This window comes from Macaca thibetana, chromosome 3 (genome assembly GCF_024542745.1).
Source record: "Macaca thibetana thibetana isolate TM-01 chromosome 3, ASM2454274v1, whole genome shotgun sequence".
NCBI classification, from domain to species: Eukaryota; Metazoa; Chordata; class Mammalia; order Primates; family Cercopithecidae; genus Macaca; species Macaca thibetana.
This window is the reverse complement of record NC_065580.1, coordinates 17,019,748-17,046,610: the sequence shown is the minus strand read 5'-3', so window position 1 is coordinate 17,046,610 and position 26,863 is coordinate 17,019,748. Positions and strand designations below refer to the sequence as shown.

The 26,863-nt window shown below is 39.2% G+C and overlaps 1 protein-coding gene across 39 annotated transcripts in view; it reads left to right on the top strand.

The window, feature by feature from the left end:
• The first annotated feature begins 285 nt into the window (after positions 1-285).
• Positions 286-26,863, top strand: part of MGAM (maltase-glucoamylase) — a 273,176-nt gene continuing 246,598 nt past the window's right edge. For 20 of the 39 annotated variants that reach the window (XM_050782201.1, XM_050782202.1, XM_050782203.1 and 17 more), the window contains exons 1-8: positions 3,157-3,256; positions 11,609-11,737; positions 14,583-14,806; positions 20,452-20,572; positions 22,239-22,348; positions 22,851-23,002; positions 23,528-23,699; positions 26,375-26,474. In XM_050782201.1, the coding sequence (XP_050638158.1) occupies positions 11,611-11,737; positions 14,583-14,806; positions 20,452-20,572; positions 22,239-22,348; positions 22,851-23,002; positions 23,528-23,699; positions 26,375-26,474 (1,006 nt within the window). In that variant the 5' untranslated portion in view covers positions 3,157-3,256; positions 11,609-11,610. Of the gene's footprint in view, positions 398-872; positions 894-3,155; positions 3,257-11,608; positions 11,738-14,582; positions 14,807-20,451; positions 20,573-22,238; positions 22,349-22,850; positions 23,003-23,527; positions 23,700-26,374; positions 26,475-26,863 lie in introns of those variants that run through there. The other 19 variants (XM_050782206.1, XM_050782210.1, XM_050782211.1 and 16 more) reach the window with 4 other exon arrangements.

Genomic DNA, 26,863 nt, shown 5'->3' with positions numbered 1-26,863 from the left:
CACCCACTTCGGCCTCCCAAAGTGCTGGGATTATAGGCATGAGCCACCGTGCATGGCCAAATGTAAAGTTTTATGTGAATACTAGGTGATGTGTTATTCCTAAAATTCTCTCTGTACTCATACTTGTGTGTGCATGTGTTCTTGTCTGTGGTGGTGAAGAGGAAGGAGTAGAAGACAGTGTAAAGCTGCTAAATAATAGACATTTCACAAGACAAGGAAATGCTGTAATGTCCTGTGTACATTGTTTCTGCTCTTACCTTCCTCTAAACATTTCTGGGCAGATAAATTACTCCTCCTCCAACCAACTCCTTTTTGCCCTTTGCAGGTGGCATGTGATGTTAAGGTCTTTTATATAGGACGAAAGAAGGAAAGCAACTTGGCTGCAACAAAAACAGAGGTAAAAATTAATGTTTGTAGGCTATGAAGACTGTGAGACATCATTTTGATAGGTAGGGGGTGTAGATGCCATTCGCTTGTGAATATGTGTGTGTGTGTGCGCGCATGCGCGCACATATGTGAGAGAAACAGAGAGAGGGGGAGAGAGAGAGAGAGAGAGAGAGAGAGAGTCTTGTAGTAATGGTTTTTCTCCATTGGCCTGTGGAATCAGTTCAGTGTGGGATGTGTTGACTGTTTACTGTGGCTATTCCTAAGGGTTGAGGAACTGGAGGAGTAGTTCTTAACAGAATTTAAGCTAATGATACTGCTTGTTGGATATTATTTCATTTTCAGAAAAGACTGGCTGAGGAGGGGTTGGGAAACTGACATTGGATGTCAGGTACTTATGTCAGCTTAGGCTCAAAGTAACATCATGAAGTACTCATGATCATCCCTGATTTCCAGATAAGGCAACTGAGCTTCAGAAAATTGAAATGATTGTCCAAGTTCTGCAGAAAGTAAGTAGAGGACCTCATATTTAAGCCCAGGCTAGTTTGATTTGAAAGTCCATGTTCTTCCTTCTTTTTTTTTTTTTTTTTTTTTTTATTAGAGACAGGGTCTTGCTGTGCTGCCCAGGATGAAGTGCAGTGGTGCTGTCATAGCTCTCTGCAGCCTCAATCTCCTGGGCTCAAGTGATCCTCTTGCTGCTGTATGGGGGCTGAGAATCCCTAAGGAGCATTCTCCAAATTTTCCAAAATTCCTCAATTTTTATGGAAAATTCCCCAAATTTTCAGATTAAATCATCTAAAAATTTAACATGAAAATACTCTCCAAGAAATGATTCATCTTGAATGAAATACTATGTTTGACAATTTCATACTAAAAGGATACTTTTAGGGACGCCTAATCCACCCACCGTTAATTACCAGTAAAATCCACACAGATAAAATTATTATTTTCTACAAGGATTTTATTCCAGGAAGGGAGAATACAAAGTCATGTTCCATGTAGGAGGAGGAAGAATGCACACGGGGCCTCATCTGTCCCTTCTGGGCTCAGCATTCAGAATGGGCTCTTCATGTGGGTCTGGCTTTGACAGAGAGTTTGAGGAAGCTCTGTGGGCAGGGACTTAAGGAGTGGCTAGCACTCCTCCGAGCACTTTGGGGAATGCACACCTATAAAACAGAGCAATATATTCTTGAATGCACTATTAAACTGGCATTGTAGTAAATAAAGAGTTTAGTAATCACAGGGCTGGCCAAACAAGAGCAGGGAAAAACTTCTCAATCCTGTCTCCCCCAGGATTCAAAGGCTGAGGTTTGTAAAGGGTACTTTGGTGGGCATGGGGCTGGAGAACTTGTGTAATTGATTGGCGGGGAATGAAATCACAGGAGCACCTAAAACTGTCTTTGTGCAGCTGAGTCAGTTCCCGGGAGGGGTGTGTGTGTTGGGGGGGGCCTCAAGACTAGGTGGTGTCTCTTGGTCTACTGAAACGCTAACAAATATCTAAAAGACCAGTTATTTAGGTTTCACAATAGTGATTGATATGGTTAGGCTTTGTGTCCGAACCCAGATCTCATCTTGAATTGTAATCCCCATAATCCCCAGGTGTCAAGGGAGGGACCAGGTGGGAGGTGATTGGATCATGGGGGTGGTTTCCCCCGTGTTGTTCTCTTGATAGTGAGTTCTCGCGAGATCTGATGGTTTTATAAAGCAGTTTTCCCTGCTCTTGCTCACTCTCTCTCTGGCATGCTGTCATGTTAAGATGTGCCTGATTCTCCTTCCACCATGATTGTTTCCTGAGGCCTCCCCGGCCTTGCGGAACTGTGAGTCAACTAAACCTCTTTTCTTTATAAATTACCCAGTCTCAAGTATGTCTTTATAGCAGTGTGAAAACAGACCAATACAGTGATGTTATCTTTGGTAGTTGGGGAAGTTATACATTTTGTGACATTGGTTATGTGACTGGAGCAGTAAGCAACTTACAGAAAACAAACTAAGCCATGGCGGGACATTGTTTATGCCTATTCTTTAGCAAAGTCCAAGCCCCTACCATAATTCCAACCTTGCCTTATGAATGTGGCTTTAAGCTCCAGGCAAGGAGGGGGATCATTTTCCCTTGACTCCAAGTTTAACTATAAACTAAATCCCTCTCATAGTTATGTTGGGCTTTGTAGTAGAATAAGCAAAAAGCCAACCAAAAAAAAAAAAAAAAAATCCCCCAGAAAACATAATTTAGCCTGGGAGGTTAGAAGCAAGATGGAGTCAGTCATGTTAGATTTCTCTTATTTATAATTCTGCAAAGGCAGTTCAAGAGTCACCAGACTATTAAAGGATTTCCATACTGCAAACAAGCTTAAGGACACCTCAAAGAAGAAAGAAGAAAACAATTTTTAAAACATTTTTAAAACAACTTCCTTCCATCGCAATCATCAGATTGTGCTACTAAATGTCAATGAGTTCCTGAGAGGTTCGGAGTCACTGTAAGATACCAGGGCTCTTTTGGAATACTGAGGCCATTTATTTTTTGCTCTTTATCATCTACAAATTGTGTCTTTGTTCTCTTAGCAGACACACGGAGTGTCCTTACCACTGATTCAGTGCCTGGAGGGGATGGAGTGGGTCATGGGAGCTGACATTTCCTTCCAAAAGTCGTAGGGATGTCCTTCTTAGAGCAAGACCATGATTACTAATTAACTAAAAATTCTGATCCTGGAAATAAAAGCTGGCCATTCATTTGCATTTGAAAGCCATTAACATTTTCTTGATAGGTCAGTAAATAGTTACCAGATCTTTGGTTGCTTTGGTGGACTGTGCTCCTCTGCTTTTATTGCTAAGCCATCCTTCAGACAGAGAGGGAGCGGCTGCAGGAGGTAATGAGGTATGTTTGTGAACCTTGGGTTCTTTTGTGGTTACAGATGTGTGTCTACAAGTGTGTGTGAATGTGAGTTGGTCTCTTTTAGTCAAAATGCCCTTGTCAATTTGTTAAACACAGACAAAGATAAACAACACCAATAATAAATCAAAAATTATGCACATGCATACACATGGAACAAAATTCTCATTCATCTTTTTTTCTTAGTGTGTGTATATTTTTCTGAACTAAGGCCAGATCTATAAGCCTGATTGTAGTGAAACCTGTGTGTTTATGTGTGCGTTTCTGTGTGAGGTGTGATGAATTACTTAATACTTAGGTTGAGGCAGCAGGCAGAAATTCTTTCAGATTCTGGATATGAGGTGAGAGAAATGAATAAAAGGAGTTAGAATTTGGGAGTGAGATTAGAGCATTTCTCTCTGAAAGGATGTGGAGTTGTGATTGAGAAAATGTAATTGGAGAACCAATTATAGTCAGAAAATTGAGAAATCTATCACTATGCTTATGGGTTTGGTATCTCTGTTGATCAAATACAGAATAATTTTAGGGAATAGACTGAGGGTGTGTGTAACAAACTGGGATGCATTTATGAGTTGGTATGCACTGGGGGTTAGGAGTGGTTTCCTGTGGAATCTGGAAGGAGGTCATAAAGAGAAAAGTAGGGTATCTGTCCTGGCAGTCATGTGTGGAGTAGAATGGGAGTGCCCGTGGGAAGACGAGAAGGTGATAAATTGTTTTTGGCCCTCCCTGGTAAAACTTAAAATAAAAAAAAAATTGGATCCTTACTAGTTGCCAGAGTCTAGCTAGACACATGCAGGCATTTCTTTTCTGACTGGTTACAGAGGTGGGAAGGGAGAGTTACTCTTGGGGGAGAGAAAGAAATTGAGACTAATCCCCATGGGTCTCCCTGAAAAAGGATATCAGTAGGTTTTTGTTGCAGAATCTAATCAGCGGCTTTGCTGGGCAAGGAGGACCTCCCAGTGTCCAAACTGTCTACAGTCTGTGTCCTGGTGTGGGACAATAAGTGTATGTCTGCAGGTGTGCCAAGAGGGGGTGAGATGGAGGGGGTCTTTGGTTTGTTGTGCTGGTAGGACCCTGTGCTACCAGGGATCAAATGAAGTGCTACGCTAAATTTAAGACAGCTCATTGCTATTTCACTCACACTTTGAGAAGATGCCAATGATCATTTTTTATTATCAGGAATTCCCTCACCAATAAATTTTAATGAGCTAATAAAATTACTATAAAAATTGTTCTGTAAGCAGGGAATGGAACTAGAATAAGAAATTTTCCGTTTAAAATTGGTTCAGGTGGCAGCTGTGGAATGTGATGAGAAATATAAGCCTTCGCACACTCTGTTGCTGGGCTCGAGGAGGAGTTAGCTGTCTCCTGGAGATGATCCCTTTGCAGTTCAGATGGGGAAACTGAGACCCAGAGGGGTTAAGTTGTTTTTCCAAGGTCACACAGCAGTCTAGGGTAAGAGCTGACTCTTAGATCTCTCACTTTGGATGTGACCAGACTTGCAAGAAAAAAGCCATTCATTAGCTACCTTATCCCTTCCACTCACCAAGCAGCTGGGAAAGGATGACCCAACCTACTAATATTGCCCAGCATTTTTGATGAATAGCTATGGCTTGCTGGGGTCCTCTTTGCAAGTTGTTCTTGGTCTATCTACAATGAATCCTCTTTTCTACTAGATCTCATGCCTTGTGTTAGCAAAGGATTTTAAAAGAATGGCTTAGACCTCCATGTACACATCAAACACTGGCCATAATGCCAAAAAGAGGACAAATATCTAGTTTTTCCAAATTAATTTAGATAGCCATTTTAGTAATTTGGGCCCCCATGTGATTTGTCTACTTTGCCTAAAGCACTATGACAGTACCAGGACAATGAGCTTTGACAATTATTCATATACTAAATAATTCAAGAAGAAAAAAATTCTATTGCTTTTGCATAATGTATATATATATAAATAATTCTTTTTAAAAATTTTACTTTAAATTCTGGGATACATGTGCAGAACGTGCAGGTCTGTTACATGGGTATACATGTACCATGGTGGTTTGCTGCACCTATCAACCCATCATCTAGGTCTTAAGCCCCACATGCATTGCGTATTTGTCATAATTCTCTCCATCGCCTAGTCCGCCATCCCCTGACAGGCCCCGGTGTGTGATGTTCCCCTCCCCATGTCCATGTGTTCTCATTGTTCAACTCCCACTTATAAGTGAGAACATGTAGTATTTGGTTTTCTGTTCCTGTGTTAGTTTGCTGAGAATGATGGCTTCCAGTTTCATCTATGTCCCTGCAAAGGACATGAACCCATTCTTTTATATGACTGCATAGTATTCCATGGTGTATATGTGCCACATTTTCTTTATTCAGTTTATTATTGATGGGCATTTGGGTTGGTTCCCAGTCTTTGCTATTGTAAATAGTGCTGCAGTAAACATACATGTGCATGTGTCTTCATAATAGAATGATTTATAATCTTTTGAGTATATACCCAGTAATGGGATTGCTGGGTCAGATGGTATTTCTAGTTGTAGATCCTCAAGGAATTGCCACACCGTCTTCCACAATGGTTGAACTAATTTACACGCCAAACAGTGTAAAAGCGTTCCTATATATATATAGTAATAATTCTTACATTTCAGTACGATTTTTTTTCTGACCAACCTAATTAAAATTGCAACCCTTACCCCAACATTCCTCATTTATCTCCCACTTTTTCTCCATATACTTATACAGTATAACCTATTGTATATTTATTTATTTTGTTTATTGTCTCTTTTTTCTACTTGTGGGAATGTAAGAATCACGAGGGCAGGGATTTTTATCTGTTTTGTTCATTGTTGTATAGCCAGTGTTTGAAAGAATGCTTGGCACATTGTAGGGACTTAATAAATAATTCATGAATGAATAAATAAACTGCAAGCAGATTTCTTTCTTCCAGAGATATAGCTTAGATAATGATGAATGAACGTGGCACATAAGGCACATCAGTAGCTTCTTCTAGGTCTCCCAGGTAATTTAAAACAGTGCTATGGGCCATAAACTTAATGTGGTTTTATTTGATAAAACTACAATCTCACAGAAAGCCCAAGCTGGTGTACACTGTGGAGCATTATAGCATAGACTATAGAGTAACGGTTGAAAGCCATGGCTGTGGAGTCCAAAGGGCAGGTGTTCAAATTGGGGCTTTGCTCCTTATCAGCTGTATGACATCAGGCAGGTTATTTGATGTTTCTGAAGCTTAATTTTTTCATCTGCAAGTGAGGATAGTAGCCATAATCAACTTGCAGTTGTTATAAAAATTGCATGTGACAAATTATGGAAGCCTCTTAGAATATCTGCTCAATCACTGTTAACCATTATTATCATTAGCATTAAAATTGCATAATTATATATTTGTCCTATAAAAATAATAGTCAGAGATTAAGGACAGATTGCCAAGTAGCGGTTTTTAAAAAAACATTTTTAAAAGCACTTAACCCTATTTAAATTATTTCCTTTTTTATTTGCCTCTTGCCATTTTTCTTGATCTTAGTTTTTCTTCAATTGCATTTCTAATTGAGATAGGAAGCTTCACCATCAAGGGTTCTATAATGCAGGAAGTAAGGTCAATCCGATAATGCTGGAGTTTTTTTTAAGGTTTAAGGAAACCTTTCTCTTTTATAGCTAGAAAATAGATATTATTGTTCCGTAGAGCAAGTAACCATATTTGAATATATGGCGCAAAAGGACTATTGATAAAGAGCAAGTTTTTAAAAAAATGTTAATGATATTTTATTAAAAAGTCATATTTACCTATGCATATTAGTTATCTATTGCAGGGTAACAAATTACCTTACAATTTTGTAGTTTAAAACAACAAACATTTATTATCTCCCAATTTATGCAGGACAGAAATATGGGAGTGGGTTAGCTGAGTGGTGCTGATTCAGGGTCTCTCATGAGTCTGGCCGAGATGTCAGCCAGGACTGCAGTCATGTGAAGGCTTGAATGGGGATAGAGGCCTGCTTTCAAGGGAGCTCACTCAGATGGCTCTTAGCAAAAGACCTCAGTTGTTTGCTAGAAATTTCCATAGTCCTGCTTGAATTTATGATGGCATGGCAACTGTTTTCTTCAGGAAATGATCCAAGAGAAAGAGCAAGGAAGAAGCTGTAAAGCCTAGTCTTGAAAGTTAGATGCTATCCCTTCTCCATATCCTATCTGTTGAGAGTGAGTCACTAAGTCCAGCTCATCCTCAAAGCGGGGGGTGGTGGGGACTTGGCCTACCTCTTCAAGAGAGGAGTATCAAATAATTTGTGAAATTAAAAACACCTGCTATGTCATGATTTTAAGTAACATTGAATTATATTTTACTTCACATATTTACTGAGTACTGTCTCTATGGATATTTATACTGTCCTCAATCTTTTGCTATTACATGCAATACTGTGATGGAAAACCTTTATTTGTATATACATTGATTCCCAAATGTGTAAGTGTATTTATGGTATGAATTTCTATAAATGCAATTGCTGGGTAATGGGCATGAGTAATTTTAATAGTTTTTGCTGAGTCTTCATTGAGCATAGGGTATTTATAGTTTGACCAGCAATGGGTGGGTGTTTCTTCATAGTGTCTAACATAGTGTGTTAATAAACATTTGAAAAAAAATTAAATATTGTTATAAAAAGCAATCTCACATCTTACAACTATTAGCATCTACCAAACAGGAGACATGGTCACTTGGATAGACATTCTAACTCCTCTTCTTATTAGTGAACATAAGATCACTCTTTGCTTTATTAGTTCATTTAATTACACCAGGCATGAGAGGTTATTAATCTTTATGGAATTTAACAAGCAAGTTTAATTTTATAGGATTTCTTATGAAGCTCTTTGGAATGTGAGATAGTGGAGACAGTCATGGTAAGAAAGACTAGAATTGGAGTAATTTATTCTAGAAAACACAAGGCAATCCTTGTTGTAGAGAAAGGTTGCTTTCACAGCTCCATTTCCTTTTGCATAGTAAGAGGGCATTATGTTGACTAATAGCAGTTTCTTATCAATGTATAAGAAGTAAGTCCTCTTATTCAACCAGTCCTTGGATAAATGACTAAGGAAGACTGCTTCCTACTGAAGAGAATATGGGAGGAAACGTTGATTGGGTGGAGAATGAGATTGCAAGGGAATATCAAACAATTCCTGATTTAGGGAGTCATGAACTAAGACCTCACAGGAGAAGAAAGGGGATGTTCTTTTTGAGTAAAGAGAGTATGATTTACAAGGCAGCCTGGGAAAGCAAGTGTTGGTGGGTTGGTGGGGAAAGTAGGTCTTGTATAGGCAAGACTGTAGCTATGGCTCCTCTTCCTGGCTTTCTACACTTATGTCCCAGGCAATGCATGAGTCATTCAACACATGGGGCCATAAAGCACTTAATGGGGGTCATACCAGAGCAAGTGAACCAGGACAGCAGTCAGCATTGTTCATCAGCTGCTCTACCAGAACACCAAGTCGGGTGTGGTGCCATACTCAGGGAAAGTAGGACTGACATATTTTGTAGAAACATTCTGTTTCTTACCCAGGACCCACTACCTGTCTTCTCTTTGGTAAATAATAATATAATGAGACCTATGCTTTATGACTTAGAATATTTTTATTTGATTTCCACAATAAGAAGCTGGCAATAGATAATAATAACAGAAGAAATTGTAGTTTCATTTTACAGATAGGAAAATTGAGACTCAAGAGTATTACATAAATTGTTACAGCTACCACAGCAAAAAATGGTAGGGTTGGAAATCGAGCTCAGGGATTCTCGTGCTCTATTTAGCACTGCCCTCTCTTCCGAGAAGAACTTGGGATAGAATAAAAAAAAATAAGACACTAATGAAATGTTTAGCACATGTGTCTTTTGTGAAAGGAAGAAATAGAATAGTGTGAGATTTCTGTGACTCACTTGAAAATTACTTTTAAAAACTAATATTGAAGCCAACATCACCCTGATAACAAAGCCAGACAAAGACACAACAAAAGAATAAAACTACAGACCAATATCCCTTATTAACATAGATTCAAACATTCTTGACAAAATACTAACATACTGAATCCAACAGCACGTGGAAAAGATAATACACCACGATCAGTGAGTTTTATTACAGATATGCAAGGATAGTTCAACATGCACAATTCTATAAATGTGATTCATCACACAAACAGAATTAAAAACAAAACCCATATGATCATATTAATAGATGTAGAAAAAGTGTTTGATAAAATCCAGCATTCCTTCATATAAAAACCCCTAACAACCTTGGGGTAGAAGGACCATACCTCAAAATAGTGAAAGCCATATATGAAAAACCCATAGCCAAAATCATACTGAGCAAGGAAAAGTTCAGTATGATTGAAAGCATTCCCCCTAAATGGAGACAAGACAAGGACACCCATTGTCACCACTCATATTCAACTTAGTACTGGAAGTCCTAGCTACAGCAATCAGGCAATAGAAGAAAATAACATGCATCCAAACTGGAAAAGAGGAAGTCAAATTACCTCTGTTTACTGATGATATAATCTTATACCTAGAAAACTCTAAACCCTCCAAAAGACTCCTAGATTTAATAAATGACTTCAGTAAAGTTTCAGGACACAAAATTAATGTACAAAAATTAGTAGCATTTCCATACACCAATAACAATCAAGCTGAGAACCAAATCAAGAACTCAATCCCATTTACAATAAAATAAAATAAAATAAAATACCTAGTAATACATTTGACTAAGGAGGTTCAAGGATGTCTACAGACAACTATAAAACACTGCTGAAAGAAATTGTAGAAGACACAAATTGGAAAACATCCCATGCTCAAGGATTGGAGGAATCGGTATCATCAAAATGACCATACTGCCCAAAGCAATCTACAGATTCAGTGCAATTGTTATCAAATTACCAACATTATTCTTCACAGGTTTAGAAAAAACAATCCTAAGATTCATATGGAACCCTGAAAGAGTGTAAGTAGCCCAAGTAATCCTAAGCAAAAAGAATAAAGCTGGAGGTATCACATTACCTGACTTCAAATTACTCTAAAAGACTATAGTAACCGAAACAGCACAGTACTGGTATAGAAATAAACATATAAATCAGTAAAAAAGAACAGAGAACTCAGAAATATAGCCACATACCTACAATCAACTGATTCTTGACAAAAATATGCACTGGCGAAAGGACTCCCTATTCAATAAATGGTACTGGGAACACTGGAATGTCATCTGCAGAAGAATGAAATCTCTCACCATGTACAAAAATTAACTCAAGATGGATTAAAGACTTAAATGTAAGACCTGAAACTATAAAATTCCTGGAAGAAAAACCTAGGAAAATCTCTCTGAACATTGGCCTAGGCAGAGAATTTATGACCAAGTCCTCAAAAGAAACCACAACAGAAACAAAATTAGACAATAGGATACTTAATTAAACTAAAAAGCTTCTGCACAGTAAAAAAAATAAAATAGAGTAAACAGACAACCTACAGAGTGGGATAAAATATTTGCAAACAATGTATCTGACAAAGGGCTAATATCCAGAATCTATAAGTAACTCAAACAACTCAACAGGAAAAAACAAACAAACAAACACATAACCCCATTAAAAAGTGGGCAAAGGACATGAACAGATATTTTTCCAAAAAAAGGCATACAAGTGGCCAAAAAACATGGAAAAATGCTAAACATATGTTAGGTGTGATAATATTTTGCCTTTTGCAAGATTTCTTATCTTTTAAAGAAACATGCTGAGTATTTTTAGATTAAAAGACATGAGACCTGAGATTTGCTTCAGAGTAATTCGGGGTAGGGAGAAAAGTGGACCAGAATAAAGACAGAATGAATTGCCCATGAGTTGATAATTTTTTAATTTAGATAATGGGGGCTTGGGAGGCTTGTTATAGTATCCATTGCATACATTTGAGCTTTTCCATTAAAAATCTTACTAGTTGGCCGGGCGTGGTGGCTCACGCCTGTAATCCCAGCACTTTGGGAGGCCGAGGCGGGCGGATCACAAGGTCAGGAGATCGAGACCACAGTGAAACCCCGTCTCTACTAAAAATACAAAAAATTAGCCGGGCGCGGTGGCGGGCACCTGTAGTCCCAGCTACTCAGGAGGCTGAGGCAGGAGAATGGTGTGAACCCGGGAGGCGGAGCTTGCAGTGAGCCGAGATCGCGCCACTGCACTCCAGCCTGGGCGACAGAGCGAGACTCCCTCTCAAAAAAAAAAAAAAAAAAAAAAAAAAAAAAAAAAAAATCTTACTAGTTATATAGTAAATCAAATTCACATCTAAAATTGTTTTCTTTTACTTTTTAGAGATGGCAAGAAAGAAGCTGAAAAAATTTACTACTTTGGAGATTGTGCTCAGTGTTCTTCTGCTCGTGTTGTTTATCATCAGTATTGTTCTAATTGTGCTTTTAGCCAAGGAGTCATTGAAATCAACAGGTAAGAAGTAACTCTGGGGCTCTCTCCATGTGTTGTTTTTATTAGAGCAAATCTTCATCAATGGCAGGAAAGTAATGCTTTCATGCTCGTGTGTGTGTGTTTGTTGCGGGGGCTGTTATATGTGTGTGTTCTACATGTTTTGGGCAGCTCAGTAGATATTCATTGTAGGTTTAAGTTGTGATACTTTGATTTAGCAATTAATGCATTGCAGGATTCCATGATTGACATTTTAAATACATTTGCCAAATTTCCTTAAATAGCTCTAATTCTGCTAAGAATGGTAATTAACAATACCCTTATGTGAAAGGCAAGCAAATGAGTATATAAGAGACTTCAAAAAGTTTGTGGAAAAATAGAAATATAGAAATAGAAAGACAGAAAGATAAAAATAAAAACAATAAACTTTATTTCTCAATGTAAACTCCATCAAGTTCAGGACACTTTTGTAAAAGATGATACCAGCCATTTAGTCCATCCATAAGAACTAAGGGTCCTAGGAATTTAACCTTTTTAATGCAGTCTTTTTTACATTATTAACTGAAAAAAATGAGTGCCCTTTATAGATTTTTTTAAGATTAGGAAACTAAAAGAAGTCAAAAGGAGCCAAATAAGAACCATAAGGTGGATTTCCCATCAAAACTCTTGCAAAATTGCCTTTGTTTGATGACGAAATGAGCAGGAGCTTTGTGGTGGTGGAGAAGGACTCTCTGTGAAGCTTTCCTGGGCGCTTTTTCTGCTAAAGCTTTGGCTAACTTTCTCAAAGCACTCTCATAATAAGTAGATGTTACTGCTCTTTGGCCTTCCAGAAAGTCAACAAGGAAAATGCCTTGAGCATCTCAAAAAACTGTTGCATGACCTTTGCTCTTGGCTGGTCCGCTTTTGCTGTGACTGGGCCACTTTCCCCTCTTGGGAGCCATTGCCTTGTGCTTTGTCTTAAGGCTCGCACTGGTAAAGCCATGTTCCATCTCCTGTTACAACTCTTGAAAGAAATACTTCAGAATCTTGATCCCCACTTGTTTAAAATTTCCATTTAAGGTTCTCCTCTCGTTTGCAGCTGATATGGGTGCAACAACTTTGGTGTCCGTAGAGTAGAAAGTGTGCTCAACTTTCATTTTTTCAGTCAGAACTCTGTAAGCTGAACCGCTTGAGACATCCATGGTTTTGACTATTGTTTCTGCTGTTGTTTGTCAGTCCTCTTCATTAGGGCATGACAAAATTAATTTTTATCTTCACAAATGGATGTGGATGGTCTGCTGCTGTGGGCTTCATCTTCAATATTGTATTGGCCCTTCTTAAAATGAGTTATTCCTTTATAAACTGTTGATTTCTTTGGGGGCATTGTCCCCATAAACTTTTTGTAAGTATCAGTGATTTCACCATTTTTCCACCCAAGCTTCATCATGAGTTTGATGTTTGTTCTTGCTTCAATTTTAGCAGAATTTGTGTTGCTCTGATAGGCACTCTTTTCAAACTGATGCCTTATCTTTCCTAGTTCCTCAAGCTAAGTCCTGTTCAGACACATTGTAACAATCTACTGTGAGTTTATTTTAGTACCAAAAATATTTGAAATTTCTACATCATTTTTTCATAATACATATTTTTCATTCTGAAGACCCTCATCTAATCAAAGTTTTTTTGTTTATTGAATTTTTATATCCCCAAAAGGAGCTGGATTATGCAGAGTTATCCATGGTTTCTTATCTGATTCATCTAGGAGCAACTTCCTAGGAGAACCAGGCAATCAAGGGTTAACCTGTGGCTTCTCTGCCCCTCCTACCCCATCCCTTGTTACAACAATTTCTACTTTTTATAGAAAAAAGTCTCAAAGGTTGCTCAACTCTTAAAATTATGTGATTCTAAAGATGTAACTAAAACCGTTGTGCAGACATTGGCACAATTTGAATCTGAAACCCCGAATGAAAGGAAAACCAATCAAAAGACTAACTGTTTTGTCTTAATGTCATTATTAATTATTGTAGAACACCTTCAAGAAAGCTCACCTCCTTATTTTAGGATACAATAAAAACACCTTTTCTAATTTACTGATTTTTAAATCTGAAATCAAAGTTCTCCAGCCCTTAGGTAAGTCCTAGCTGTCAGTTTTTAGACTGGTGGGCTCCCTTTACATCTTTTGTCATATAGGACTTTGTATTTACAGAAGAATGATGTTGCTCAGAAGCATTCTTTGTCCTGGGGATGGGCTGTTGACTGAGCAAGCAAAGTTAAGGTTACTGTGACTAGGATGGCGCTTGTACTGCACATGTTCTGTGTGCCCTTGCTGCTGGGGTTGGAAGTAAAGAATCAGATCAGAGGTCTGCAGACTTTACTGTAAAGGACCAGATAGTAAATGTTTTAGATTTTGTGAGCCATACAGACTCTGCCATATGACTTAAGTTTGCCCTTGTAGCACAAAGCAGCTAAAAATAAATGAGTATGTAATGTGTATAACATGTAATGTGCATGTGTGTAATTTTCCAGTAATACTTTGTTTGTAAAACAGGCTTTGACTTAATTTGGCCTGAAGGCCATAGTTACTGACCCCCAGACTAAAGGAAGGGTGGTCCCCAACTTCATGAGCTTCTAGTCTAAAGGTGGAGTGCTTATTCTTACACATACCATCTTGTAGGGGATGGAGTTGGGAGTAGAAGGAGATGATGTAGAGACACACAGAGGTAAATACAGTCAGCAGGAACAAAGTGACATTTTATAAAGTGAATGCATAAATTTTGAGGTCATCAGAGTGAAGCCCACTCAGTAGTGGAGTTAATTGGAGGTGCTGAGAACTATTGAATGTCTGTGAAATTAAATTTGTTTAATGGTCATTTTATGTTTGCTTTTGATATAGCCCCAGATCCCGGGACAACTGGTACCCCAGATCCTGGAACAACCACTTCCACGCAGTCTAGGACAACTGGTCCCCCAGATCCTGGAACAACTGGTTCCACGCATCCTAGGACAACGGGTCCCCTAGATCCTGGAACAACTGGTACCACTCCTGTTTCTGCTGAATGTCCTGTGGTAAATGAATTGGAACGAATTAATTGCATCCCTGACCAGCCACCAACAAAGGTTTGAGTTATGAATTTTGTTTCCATTTCAGAATTTATGCAACTTGATAGTTTTTTTGTTTGTTTTCGTTTTGTTTTGGTTTTCTTCATTAGTGACTCTCAAGAGAGGTGTTTACGTTGCAGCCATTACCCGCTCAGGCAAATTAACCTTTGTCCATGCTTGTATGACAGTGCGGCTTTGGGAAAGGAAGACCTGGAATATTCCCTTGGGTTGCCAGATTCAGCAAATAAAAGTGTGATTGCCCAGCCAAATTCAAATTTCAGAAAAACAATGAATCCAGTTTTAGTATAAGTGTGTCCCATGAAAGATTTTGGTTTTACTTACTAAAAATGTATTTGTCTTTTATATGGTAACACTACATGATTACTAGTTCTTTCTGCCTCTGTTCTTGCCCTGTATGTCTCTCCTTCTCCTTTCAGAATTTCCAAAGCTCATCTGGGATCTACAGTAAAAATTCGTACGTGTGCACAAAGCATTATTTAAAATAAGGGCAAAGTTTCAAGGGCTATGTTTTGGAATTACCTTATGCTATAAGGTAATTAATGCCAGATTAAAGATAGTGCAGACATCTGGGTATTTACTTTAGCCCAGTGTTTCTAGATTATCGGCTGAAGTCCAGCTAATTATGATGATTATAAAGTACTTTGCCCACACCCTATGTTTGTTGTGCGAAACTTACAGAAAGCTGATGCACACGCATTTACTTTCCCTGTCATATTTTGCAAGTTACTCAATAGCTCAATTGGGCTGTACTCAATAGCTCACTAATTACTTGGAAGCTCACCTAGATTATCACATTCTCCGTATGTCACGCTACTGCAACACTCCATCTTGTTATTGGGTATTGGTGAACTTCAGATACAGCCATAGTAATGGTTCTTTGGTGCTTTATTGTAAGATCTTTTGATAAGTACTATGGTATCAAGATTGAAGTTCAATAAATGATCTTTGGCTTTTCTACATGTCATACCCAACTGAATTACTCCATGACCTTGGCGTGTATTAATTGGCATGCTCCTTTTTTGCTCAGCCAGAGAGAAATACTGGCACTTTCAATGATTCATTTTCTTATAGAGGGTACATCTTAGGCCTTTTGTTGTATGTTTCACGAATCCTGAGAGCTGTATGCTGATCCAGATTGTTGTTAAGAGCTGAGGCTATGGATAGTGATGTGTTTGTATGACGTTCACATTAAAGGGAATATAGCTGAAAGAGGATGGTGGGAAGAAGTTATGAACACAACAGATAGGGTAGGCAGAATGTTCTGGTGTTGAAGCCATTCCCATATAATTTTTTCATTCTTATCATCTGTCCTCCAAGATTATATGTAAAAGAACTAAAAGAATAACTTTCTCTGCAGATGGTTCTTGTTGTAAATACCATTGTTTCATTCTACCAATTACGGGAGGGAATCCTTTTCCAGTACAGAAGGAAGTAATGTATCAAGCCACCCTGACACCCTGAGTACTCTTGGGAGACTCTTCTTTGTCGAGAGAATGGACTCTAGGAGTCCCCTTCATGGATCTTAGAAAAAAAGATCACTCAATTATCTAACTGTAGTTCATATCTTTAGTTCTCGGCTTGAAACTGGTTAGAGAGCATCTTCATTGAATCCCTTCCTGTCACATCAGCTGAACTCATTACCTCCTCACCAAATCTGCTTTTCCTTCTCAGCTACCAGATTTCTGTTAGTAATTCTATTAAGCTTCTAGTTCTTGAGGCAGAAAGAGCAGAACTTCTGCTTGGCTCATCCCTTCTATCCCTTTGGCCAGTATTTCATGTATTTTAAAATATTTTCCTTAACAATATTTTCCAGAAGAGGCATTTCATTTCCATTCTCTCTGCCATCCCTAGATCATCATTTCCTCATGCTTGGGTTGCTCCAGGTGCCCCCTGGCATCCCTTCTGAATTCCATTTCTCCCATCCATTCCGTTACATGAGAGATTAGAATTGCTCTTTTTTACATCCAACTTTTGTTGTTATTTCTACCCAACTCCAGTACATATAGTGGTTTATTACTGTATGTTGAGTCAAGTTCAAACACTGTCTTCTATCATCTAAGACCCTACCTCTGTGCCTCTATGGGTTCACTTAGGCTATACTTCTATGCAGATTTTTTGTTTTGTTTTTGTTTTTGTTTTTTTTAATTTTTTTAATTATTTTTTATTATTATTATACTTTAAGTTCTAGGGTACATGTGCATAACGTGCAGGTTTGTTACATATGTGTACTTGTGCCATGTTGCTGTGCTGCAGCCATCAACTCGTCAGCACCCATCAACTCGTCATTTACATCAGGTATAACTCCCAATGCAATCCCTCCCCCCTCCCCCATCCCCATGATAGGCCCCAGTGTGTGATGTTCCCCTTCCTGAGTCCAAGTGATCTCATTGTTCAGTTCCCACCTATGAGTGAGAACATGCGGTGTTTGGTTTTCTGTTCTTGCGATAGTTTGCTGAGAATGATGGTTTCCAGCTGCATCCATGTCCCTACAAAGGATACAAACTCATCCTTTTTTATGGCTACATAGTATTCCATGGTGTATATGTGCCACATTTTCTTAATCCAGTCTGTCACTGATGGACATTTGGGTTGATTCCAAGTCTTTGCTATTGTGAATAGTGCCGCAATAAACATACGTGTGCATGTGTCTTTATAGCAGCATGATTTATAATCCTTTGGGTATATACCCAGTAATGGGATGGCTGGGTCATATGGCACATCTAGTTCTAGATCCTTGAGGAATCGCCATACTGTTTTCCATAATGGTTGAACTAGTTTACAATCCCACCAACAGTGTAAAAGTGTTCCTATTTCTCCACATCCTCTCCAGCACCTGTTGTTTCCTGACTTTTTAATGATCGCCATTCTGACTGGTGTGAGATGGTATCTCATTGTGGTTTTGATTTGCATTTCTCTGATGGCCAGTGATGATGAGCATTTTTTCATGTGTCTGTTGGCTGTATGAATGTCTTCTTTTGAGAAATGTCTGTTCATATCCTTTGCCCACTTTTTGATGGGGTTGTTTGTTTTTTTCTTGTAAATTTGTTTGAGTTCTTTGTAGGTTCTGGATATTAGCCCTTTGTCAGATGAGTAGATTGCAAAAATTTTCTCCCATTCTGTAGCTTCAAAGAGAATAAAATACCTAGGAATCCAACTTACAAGGGATGTAAAAGACCTCTTCAAGGAGAACTACAAACCACTGCTCAGTGAAATAAAAGAGGACACAAACAAATGGAAGAACATACCATGCTCATGGATAGGAAGAATCAATATCGTGAAAATGGCCATACTGCCCAAGGTTATTTATAGATTCAATGCCATCCCCATCAAGCTACCAATGAGTTTCTTCACAGAATTCTATGCAGATTTTAAAGACAACTCTCTACACTTATTCTGAACCTTTGAATTCTAAAATCCTTTCCACTTCCTTGATGAAGTCTTTTATCCCCAATTCCAGAACTCAGAGTTGAAAGATCCCATTGATGGCAGGGAGCAGGAATAGAACATTCTTTCTAAGGTCTCATTTTGTGCTTTCTCTTCATTCTGTTTATGTGCTAGTCCCCACCCCCACTCCTTCATAAACTTGTCTTTTTTCTTAACTATTTGGATCGAGGATTTCCACACTCCCCCCAACTCCGACAATTTTGCTTCAGTACTGTTTTGGTAGTTACACATTCTATGTTATTTTGCCAGTTTCCCTTAAATATTTAATTCTCATATCCAACTTAAAGGGGCATTTTTTGTCCTGGGCCTAATTTCTTTGTGTGCCCTAATTCTATGCATGCCATCATTTTCCATAGTTTCTTTCTAAAATCTATTTTCCTAGGTTTTATATACTTTGTTTTCTCTTATTATGTGGGTCTTGCTCCATGTCTCTTCCCACTTCTTGCAATGACTCAGCTCTACTGTGGAAGCTGGCGTTTTTGACTTGGCCAACAAAGACTGTTTGCATTCCTTGCTCTTTTGGCCACTCTGATCTTTGTCCTTTCCAGTTTAATGGGAAAATTATTAAACTCCAGGCTGTATACAAAAACTGTTATGCTTAACACCCTCCCTTTCAACACTTTTTTCTTTTTATGCTGAGGTTTCATCTGAGTGGGTTTTACAAGAACAAAGACAAAACTGTGGATTGAGGTTGAGTTCACAGTGGAACCTGATCTTACAGCAGTATAAACCACGTATGGACATCATTGTTTATCCCTCATATTGGCTATTAGTGTAAAAAATAGCATTTGATTAAATTTCATTGTTCGTATAACTAAGCAAAACATTTTTTCTTACCATTTGCAAGGCTGTATTCTCATGAAAGTGTGCTTAGAGATACTCAACCCAGAGTATAGAAAAAAAAAGAAATGGATAGTAAGAGAACTAAGTTATGTTCTTGCCTTTTCAATAGCTGAGTAACCTTTGGCAGGTCACTGTACCTTGGAGAAGCTTTACCACTCTGGGCCAAAGGTAATTCATCTGTAAAATGACCTGGCAGGAGGTATTAGTTATCTATTGCTGTGTAATAAACTATACCAAAATTTAATGGCCTAATATGACAAATATTTACTCACAGCTTCTGTAGTCAGACATCTGACCGTGGCTTAGCTAGGTGCCTCTGGCTCAGTGTCTCTTGGAAGGCTGTAGTCAAGGTGTCTTCCAGGACTATGGGATGATTGTTTTCAAGCTCACTCATGCAGTTGTTGGCAGAATTCAGCTCTTCAGGTGTTGTTGGACTGAGAACCTCAGTTCCTTGTGGGCTGCTAGCTGGAGACCTCCCTCAGTTCCTTGCCATGTGAGCCCCTCCACAGTATGACAACTTGCCTCTTCCAGAACGAGGACTCCAACAGTGAAAGTGAAAGAGAGCAAGCAAGACAGAAGCTTCAATCTTTCTGTGATCTAATCTTGAAAGCAACATCGTGTTATTTTCTCTGGTTTCTATTACTTGCAAATCACTTGATTCAGTGCGCACTCAAGAGGAGAGACTTCTTTGTTCTTTTTTGTGTTTAACCTGGTTGCTTCTCCCAAATTAGTTGGTGTGAGAAAGAAACTATCTTCATTTTGGCCTCCACTTGATTCAGTCATTAATTATGTTAGAAGGCACATACCTTTCTTAAGTAAGAATCTATTTGGGTGTCAAGAAGGACTACTTTCTGCCTCTGGAGGAGTTGAGGGACTGTATACATGTCATATATCTCACATATGTATAATCCACATGAATGTAAGGCATATATTTAAAAGTCAAAACAACATCAGTTTGATTTGAAAGCTTCAGAATAGAATTGATTGCAAAGTCTTATTTTTAAAAGTCAAAGCAAATATAAATGAAGCTCCATTTGTAATTTTGGATTACTGGTGATATAATTATATTATTGTTTAGACTCTTTAAATATGTTTGTGAGTTTTTTTTGTGATAAAAGATACAAAATGCATTTTGCTTCCCATACTGTTACATAGGAAGGACACTGGTCAGAAAAATTGGTTATAGGTAGAAGCTTTGCCATTTCTTGGTATATGGCACAATTTATCTAAATATCAGTTGCCTTATTTGTAAATGAAGTTCTTGATACCATAGTCTCAGATTAGATGTTTTATGCTTTATAAATGATTGTGTTCTACGACTAAATGGAGCTTCTTTGACTAACCTGTTGTTTCAGGCCACATGTGACCAACGTGGCTGTTGCTGGAATCCCCAGGGAGCTGTAAGTGTTCCCTGGTGCTACTATTCCAAGAATCATAGCTACCACATGGAGGGCGACCTTGTAAACACAAATGCAGGTAAGCCATAGTCTGCCACAATGCAGGAGGTCCAGACCCTCTGGAGGATGACTCTGTGTCCCCCAGAGGAGAGCTGGGGCAGCCTGCAGAGTTCTGCTCTGTGGGACCACATAACCACATGTGACAGAAGGTAGGCACTGCTCTTAATCAAGGACTAGAATCTATTTGGGCACCAAGGAAGAATTATTCTCTGCCTTGGGAGTTGAGGGGCCATGTCCTCTTTCCAGCTTCCCCATTATGGACCTTCATGACTGTGCAATAATCATTGATCATTTTTGTTTTCAAGTTTATCCCTTTTAAAGTGGGGGATTTGAAATCACTAACCTCTCAGACTACTTCTAACTCTAATTTTGTGCTATTTTTATGAAATGAAAATAATTCCAATTTTATAAACATGTTGTGAAAGTCAATATAAGTGTTCATGGAGTGAGTAGCCCCTCTTCTTCCTCTTACTCTAAAATGCAGAGCATAGGCTGGGCACAGTGACTCACACCTGTAATCCCAGCACTTTGGGAGGCCGAGATGGATGGATCATGTGAGGGCAGGAGTTTGAGACCAGCCTGGCCAACACGGCAAAACCCCATCTCTACTAAAAATACAAAAATTAGCAGGGTGTAGTGGCATGCACCTGTAGTCCTGGCTACTCAGGAGGCTGAGGCAGGAGAATCGCTTGAACCCAGGAGGCAGAGGTTGCAGTGACCTGAGATCGTGACACTGCACTCCAGCCTGGGTGACAGAGCTAGACTCCATCCAGCCACACCCCACCCCCAAAAAATGCAGAACATAATGATGACCATTTTAGGGGATAGCAGAAGGTGACGCTTTAGGGAGGCTCTCAGTAGAAAGGAAGAGGCATGTTTCCCTTTCAGATGCTCTGGGCCTGATGGACTGTTCCAATAAGGTCTCAGCTTTCACCTGGTTTACCGTTTAATTAGGGAGATGGCATCAATGGATATAATCACCTATAATGCAATATGAAAATGACTGAGAAGGAATTGTGTATATGTATGTCAATTCTGAGAATGTAAAGGGAATCTGATTAACACCAAATGACTGATGGGCTTGTGGTATGAGTGTTAGGCTTATTGGGGGAGGTTTTCAATCAGATTTTATAGAAGAGAGACAGATTTTTATATAATGTAATGGTGATATCTAGCGCCATAATCTGCCAAAGATAGTATGTGCATATGATGGGGTATATGTCTGTCTTTTCCCTTCTTTTGAGAAATAAAGGCTTTTCATCAATCCCTTTGACATGTATCCCAATCTTTTTCTTTTTTTTTTTTTTTTTGAGACGGAGTCTCACTCTGTTGTGTGGGCTAGAGTGCAGTGGCGTGATCTCGGCTCACTGCAATCTCTGCCTCCCGGGTTGAAGCAATTCTCCTGCCTCAGCCTCCGGAGTAGCTGGGATTACAGGCATGCACCACCATTCCCAGCTAATTTTTGCATTTTTAGTAAAGACGGGGTTTCACCATGTTGGTCAGGCTGGTCTCGAACTCCTGACCTGGTGATCTACCCACCTCGGCCTCCCAAAGTGCTGGGTTTACAGGTGTGAGCCACCACACCCAGCCCCATGTATCCTAATTTTTGTGTAGGTATTATTTGAGAATTTGCAGAGTCAACTATGAAAACCTTTTTTTTTTTTTTTTTTTCCCTCCTGTGTTAGGATTCACAGCCCTGTTGAAAAATCTGCCTTCTTCACCCGTGTTCGGAAGCAATGTTGACAATGTTCTTCTCACAGCAGAATATCAGACATCTAATCGTTTCCACTTTAAGGTTGTAATTTGTTTATTTTTTTAAAGTTTTTTTTGAGAGACTTTTGTTCCCTATCCAGTGACCGCAGTTACTACAAAATAGAAAAATTTGCTACTGGAGGTATTTTTCTCTACTGTCATTATTAATTGGCACCTGTATGTTAAAGACATATACAGAATAGTCTTCATTTAGTGTGATAGCTTCCTGAATATGTATTACAGTTTACTAGTGAGTTTGGCTTTCATTTATTTACTCTAGATAACATGTGGAATGTGGTAGGAAGATAAAATAAGGGAGATCACAGCTTTCAATCCATCTTTGCAGATGTGCTGTGTATGTCTCTACCTAAAGACTAACTTATGCCCAAAGGTGAACCCTTTGAATTTGGTAACATAATGAGTACATCTACCTTAGATATGAAGTCAGTTTGATCAGTACCTGATTCCAGTATCGTAAGTAGGGATATTGGGAAGCTCTGACAAGTTTTTATTTTGGCTTTCCTTCTATTTCTATCTCTGCACAGTTGACCGACCAAACCAGTAGCAGGTTTGAAGTACCCCACGAACATGTGCAGTCCTTCAGTGGAAATGCTGCTGCTTCTTTGACCTACCGAGTTGAAATCTCCAGAGAGCCATTTAGCATCAAAGTGACCAGAAGAAGCAACAATCGTGTTTTGTAAGTTTTGGAAACCTATCGAAGGATCAGAGTAAGAAGGTTACAGGGAGGTCTGTAAGCATGGAGAAGGGGGTGTTTCAACAATATTCCTGAAGGTTGTGAGACAATTATTACTGACCAGACCCTTTACCTTCTAAAGTATATATTGTTTTCTGACTTTCTTTCTCTTTCTTCTGTTTGCACAATCATTTTTTTTTCTCTTTAGTTTTCCCTTTATTTCCCTCCATCTATAATATATAATCAGCTGTCCACCAGTAAATATTTACTGAACATCTCCTATTGTAAGTATAGTGTTCTGGTCATGTGGTAGGCTGTCTGGTCTGGGAGTAAGAAATTTGCACATGGTCCCTTTCTTCAAGGAGTCCTAATCTTTTGTTGTCCATAGAAAAATGTCACAGGATGGCAAATGGGACTGAATGAATGGGGGCTATTGAGTCATTGAGATATAAAGGATGCTTTTCCAAGCACTTACATTCTCTCCACACCGCTTGCTCACCCATCCTTCTGTTCTCCACCTGTGTCTAGGTTTGACTCAAGCATTGGGCCCCTCCTGTTTGCCAACCAGTTCTTGCAGCTTTCCACCCGACTGCCTAGTGCTAATGTGTATGGCCTGGGAGAGCATGTGCACCAGCAGTACCGGCATGATATGAATTGGAAGACCTGGCCCATATTTAACAGGGACACAACTCCCAATGGAGTAAGCTTTCAGATGGGTCCCTTTCCACTGAATATCATAGTCTCATTCTTGAAGGTCGCCTCTAGTATTACAGTGTAGTGTTTAAGAGTAAGAGTCTAGAGTGAGAATACCTGGCTTTGAATTCTAGTCTTGCTACTCACCAGTTACATGGTTCTGGGTGTTACTTACCTCTCTGTCTTCAGTTTCTTATCTATAAAATGGAAGTAATGTCTCAATAGGGTAGTGGTGGGGATTAAATGAACTGATACATTTAAAGTATCTAGAAGAATGGCTGCCAGAAGGAAAGTGCTCAGTAAATGCCAACTCCTTCATATATTTCCTAACCAGATATGGAGAAGATCTTATTAATATCTGTACTCTGAACAACAGTTGATTGTGATCACCATACTTTTAGGTTCTCCTTTAATCACCGACTTACCAGGTTTATCAAAATAGGATAAAGTCTCAGCTAAAACAATCATTTTTTGTATAAAGAATGATTGTGGTAGTGAAAGAATAGACAGAGTTTTATTGTTATTGTTTTATTTTATTTCCACTTTTGTTTGTTTTGACTGCTAAAATTTGAAATAATATTGTTTTTTGGATTTGGCAATACTCTATTGTTCAGGGCCTTTCTTTTTCTTTTCTTCTTCTCTCTTTTGTTGAGATGGGGTCTCACTGTTGCCCAGGCTGAAGTGCAGTGGCGCAACCATGACTCACTTTAGCCTCAACCTCCCTGGGCTCAGGTGACCCTCCCACCTCAGTGTCTGGAGTAGCTGAGACTAAAGGTGTGTGTCACCATGCCTGGCTAATTTTTTTTGTATTTTTTTGTAGAGACTGGTTTTTCCATTTTATTCAAGCTGATCTCAAACTCCTGGACTCAAGCAATCCTCTGGCCTTGGTCTCCCCTAAGTGCTGGGATTACAAATGTGAGCCACTGTGCCCGGCTGGGCTTTCTTGACTAAGCAGAATTAATGGATGGATGAAAGGAGATTACAGCAATAATTTGTTAGTCAACAATTTATATATATATACACACACACACATATATATGTATATATATGTATATATACACACACATATATATGTGTGTGTGTGTATATATATATAGATATATATATATTTATTTAGCCATAGAGTCTAGAAAATATAATAATTTCTTGTTAGACAAAACCGAGGTCCAGAGAAGCCAAATTAATAGCTCAAGACAAAAGAGTTTGTAAGAACAAGAATGGCCTGACCCTGGGAGGCGGAGCTTGCAGTAAGCGGAGATCACGCCACTCCTCTCCAGCCTGGGGGACAGAGTGAGACTCCATCTCAAAAAAAAAAAAAGAAAAAGAAAAGGAAAAAAAAAGAGTTTGTAAGAACAGAGGAAGAATCTAATCCCTTCTCTGTGTAGTTTTAAGCTCAGGCTCTGTACTGTACATATGCCTATCAGAAAAGTAGAAAAGCTGTTGAGTCAGAGCAACTTAACCTAGGAATAGTTGGTGACAATTGTTTCATTAAGGAGCCTCAGATCCTTGCTACTCAAAGTGTGTATGTAGCAGGGGAACCACCATGTGAGAGAGGTGGGCTTTCAGCCCCTTCTTCCGTCTATTGAATTAAAATCTGCATGTAGGGCCAGGAGTAGTGGCTCATGCCTGTAATCCCAACACTTTGGGAGGCCGAGGCAGTTGGATCATTTGAGGTCAGGAGTTCAAGATCAACCTGGTGAAACCCCATCTCTACTAAAAATGCAAAAAAACTAGCCGCGCATGGTGGCAGGTGCTTGTAGTCCCAGCTACTCAGGAGGCTGAGGCAGGAGAATGGTGTGAACCCGGGAGGTGGAGCTTGCAGTGAGCTGAGATCGTGCCACTGCACTCCAGCCTGGGCAACAAAGCGAGACTCCGTCTCAAAAAAAACAAAAACAAAAACAAAATTAGCCAGGTGGTAGTGGCATGCACCTGTAATGCTAGCTACTCAGGAGGCTGAGGCAGGAGAATTGCTTGAGCCTGGGAGGTGGAGGTTGCGGTGAGCCAAGATCATGCCAGTGCACTCCAGTCTGGGCAACAGAGTGAGACCCTGTCTGAAAAAAAAAAAAAAAAATCTGCATTTAGGTGCCCATGTAATTTGTGGATACACCAAATTTTGAGAAACACTTTTCCAGAGCAATAGTTATCAAATGTGACTACATGTTGGAGTTATCTGGGGAAATTAAAAAATAACAGCTATGTCTGCTTCTATCTCCAGGGATTCTGTTTTAATTGGTCTGGCATGCAGTCTAGGTTGAGAACTCCTGTTCTGGAGTCTCGAAGACAAGCCTAGACTAGAGCTCCATCTAGCTACCTGATTCATATTAAGGCATATTGATGGAGCTTTTGCTGATGAGGTTAAGTCAGGTTAAGACAGGCCTCTGAGAGGGCAGCTTTTTTGAATTACGTTTTAAAAATTCCTATCCTCTTACCTTGTAAAAAACATCACAGCCTTCACATTCCTTCTGGATGAATGATCATAGCTGGCTCATTCTGTAAGAAAACACGAGTTCACTTGGTTAACATCAACTAGATATAGACCCCATCTTTTAAAAATGTGTCTTGATGACCATGAATTTCCTGTCAATTCGTTGCATGATTAGGACTGATTTCCTAAACCAACCGCACAGTGTGGTGCTGAGACTTCTTGGTTGTAAATTTTGGTTTTTAATTATCTTTCTGCAGAACGGAACTAATTTGTATGGTGCGCAGACATTCTTCCTGTGTCTTGAAGATGCTAGTGGATTGTCCTTTGGGGTGTTTCTGATGAACAGCAATGCCATGGGTAAAGGACTATTCATGGAAAAAACAAGCGCAAGAGTGATTTTCAGTCCCTTTCTTACAGCACTATGATAAAAGGAATGGATCCCTTTAAGAGTGACTGAGACATAGTGTAGGGAGGGCCATATAGAGTATCTAATTGTGCTATCCCTACTTCATTACCTGTTGATCTATGGTAGCCATGAGTAGGGGATTTTCTCCTAGCTTATGATTTTCCTGAATCTGGTGGCCTCTGTTGGAATATTTTCTGTTATCAAGTTGAGGGAGCTAACCCTTCCCTATAATTTACTCTGAGATAGTTTCCACCAATGTGTTCTTCTCCGTCCTCAGCCTTTTCGTCAGTAGATCCCAGTGGTAATGAATTGCCACAGGGGAAGAGAAGATGTATCAGAA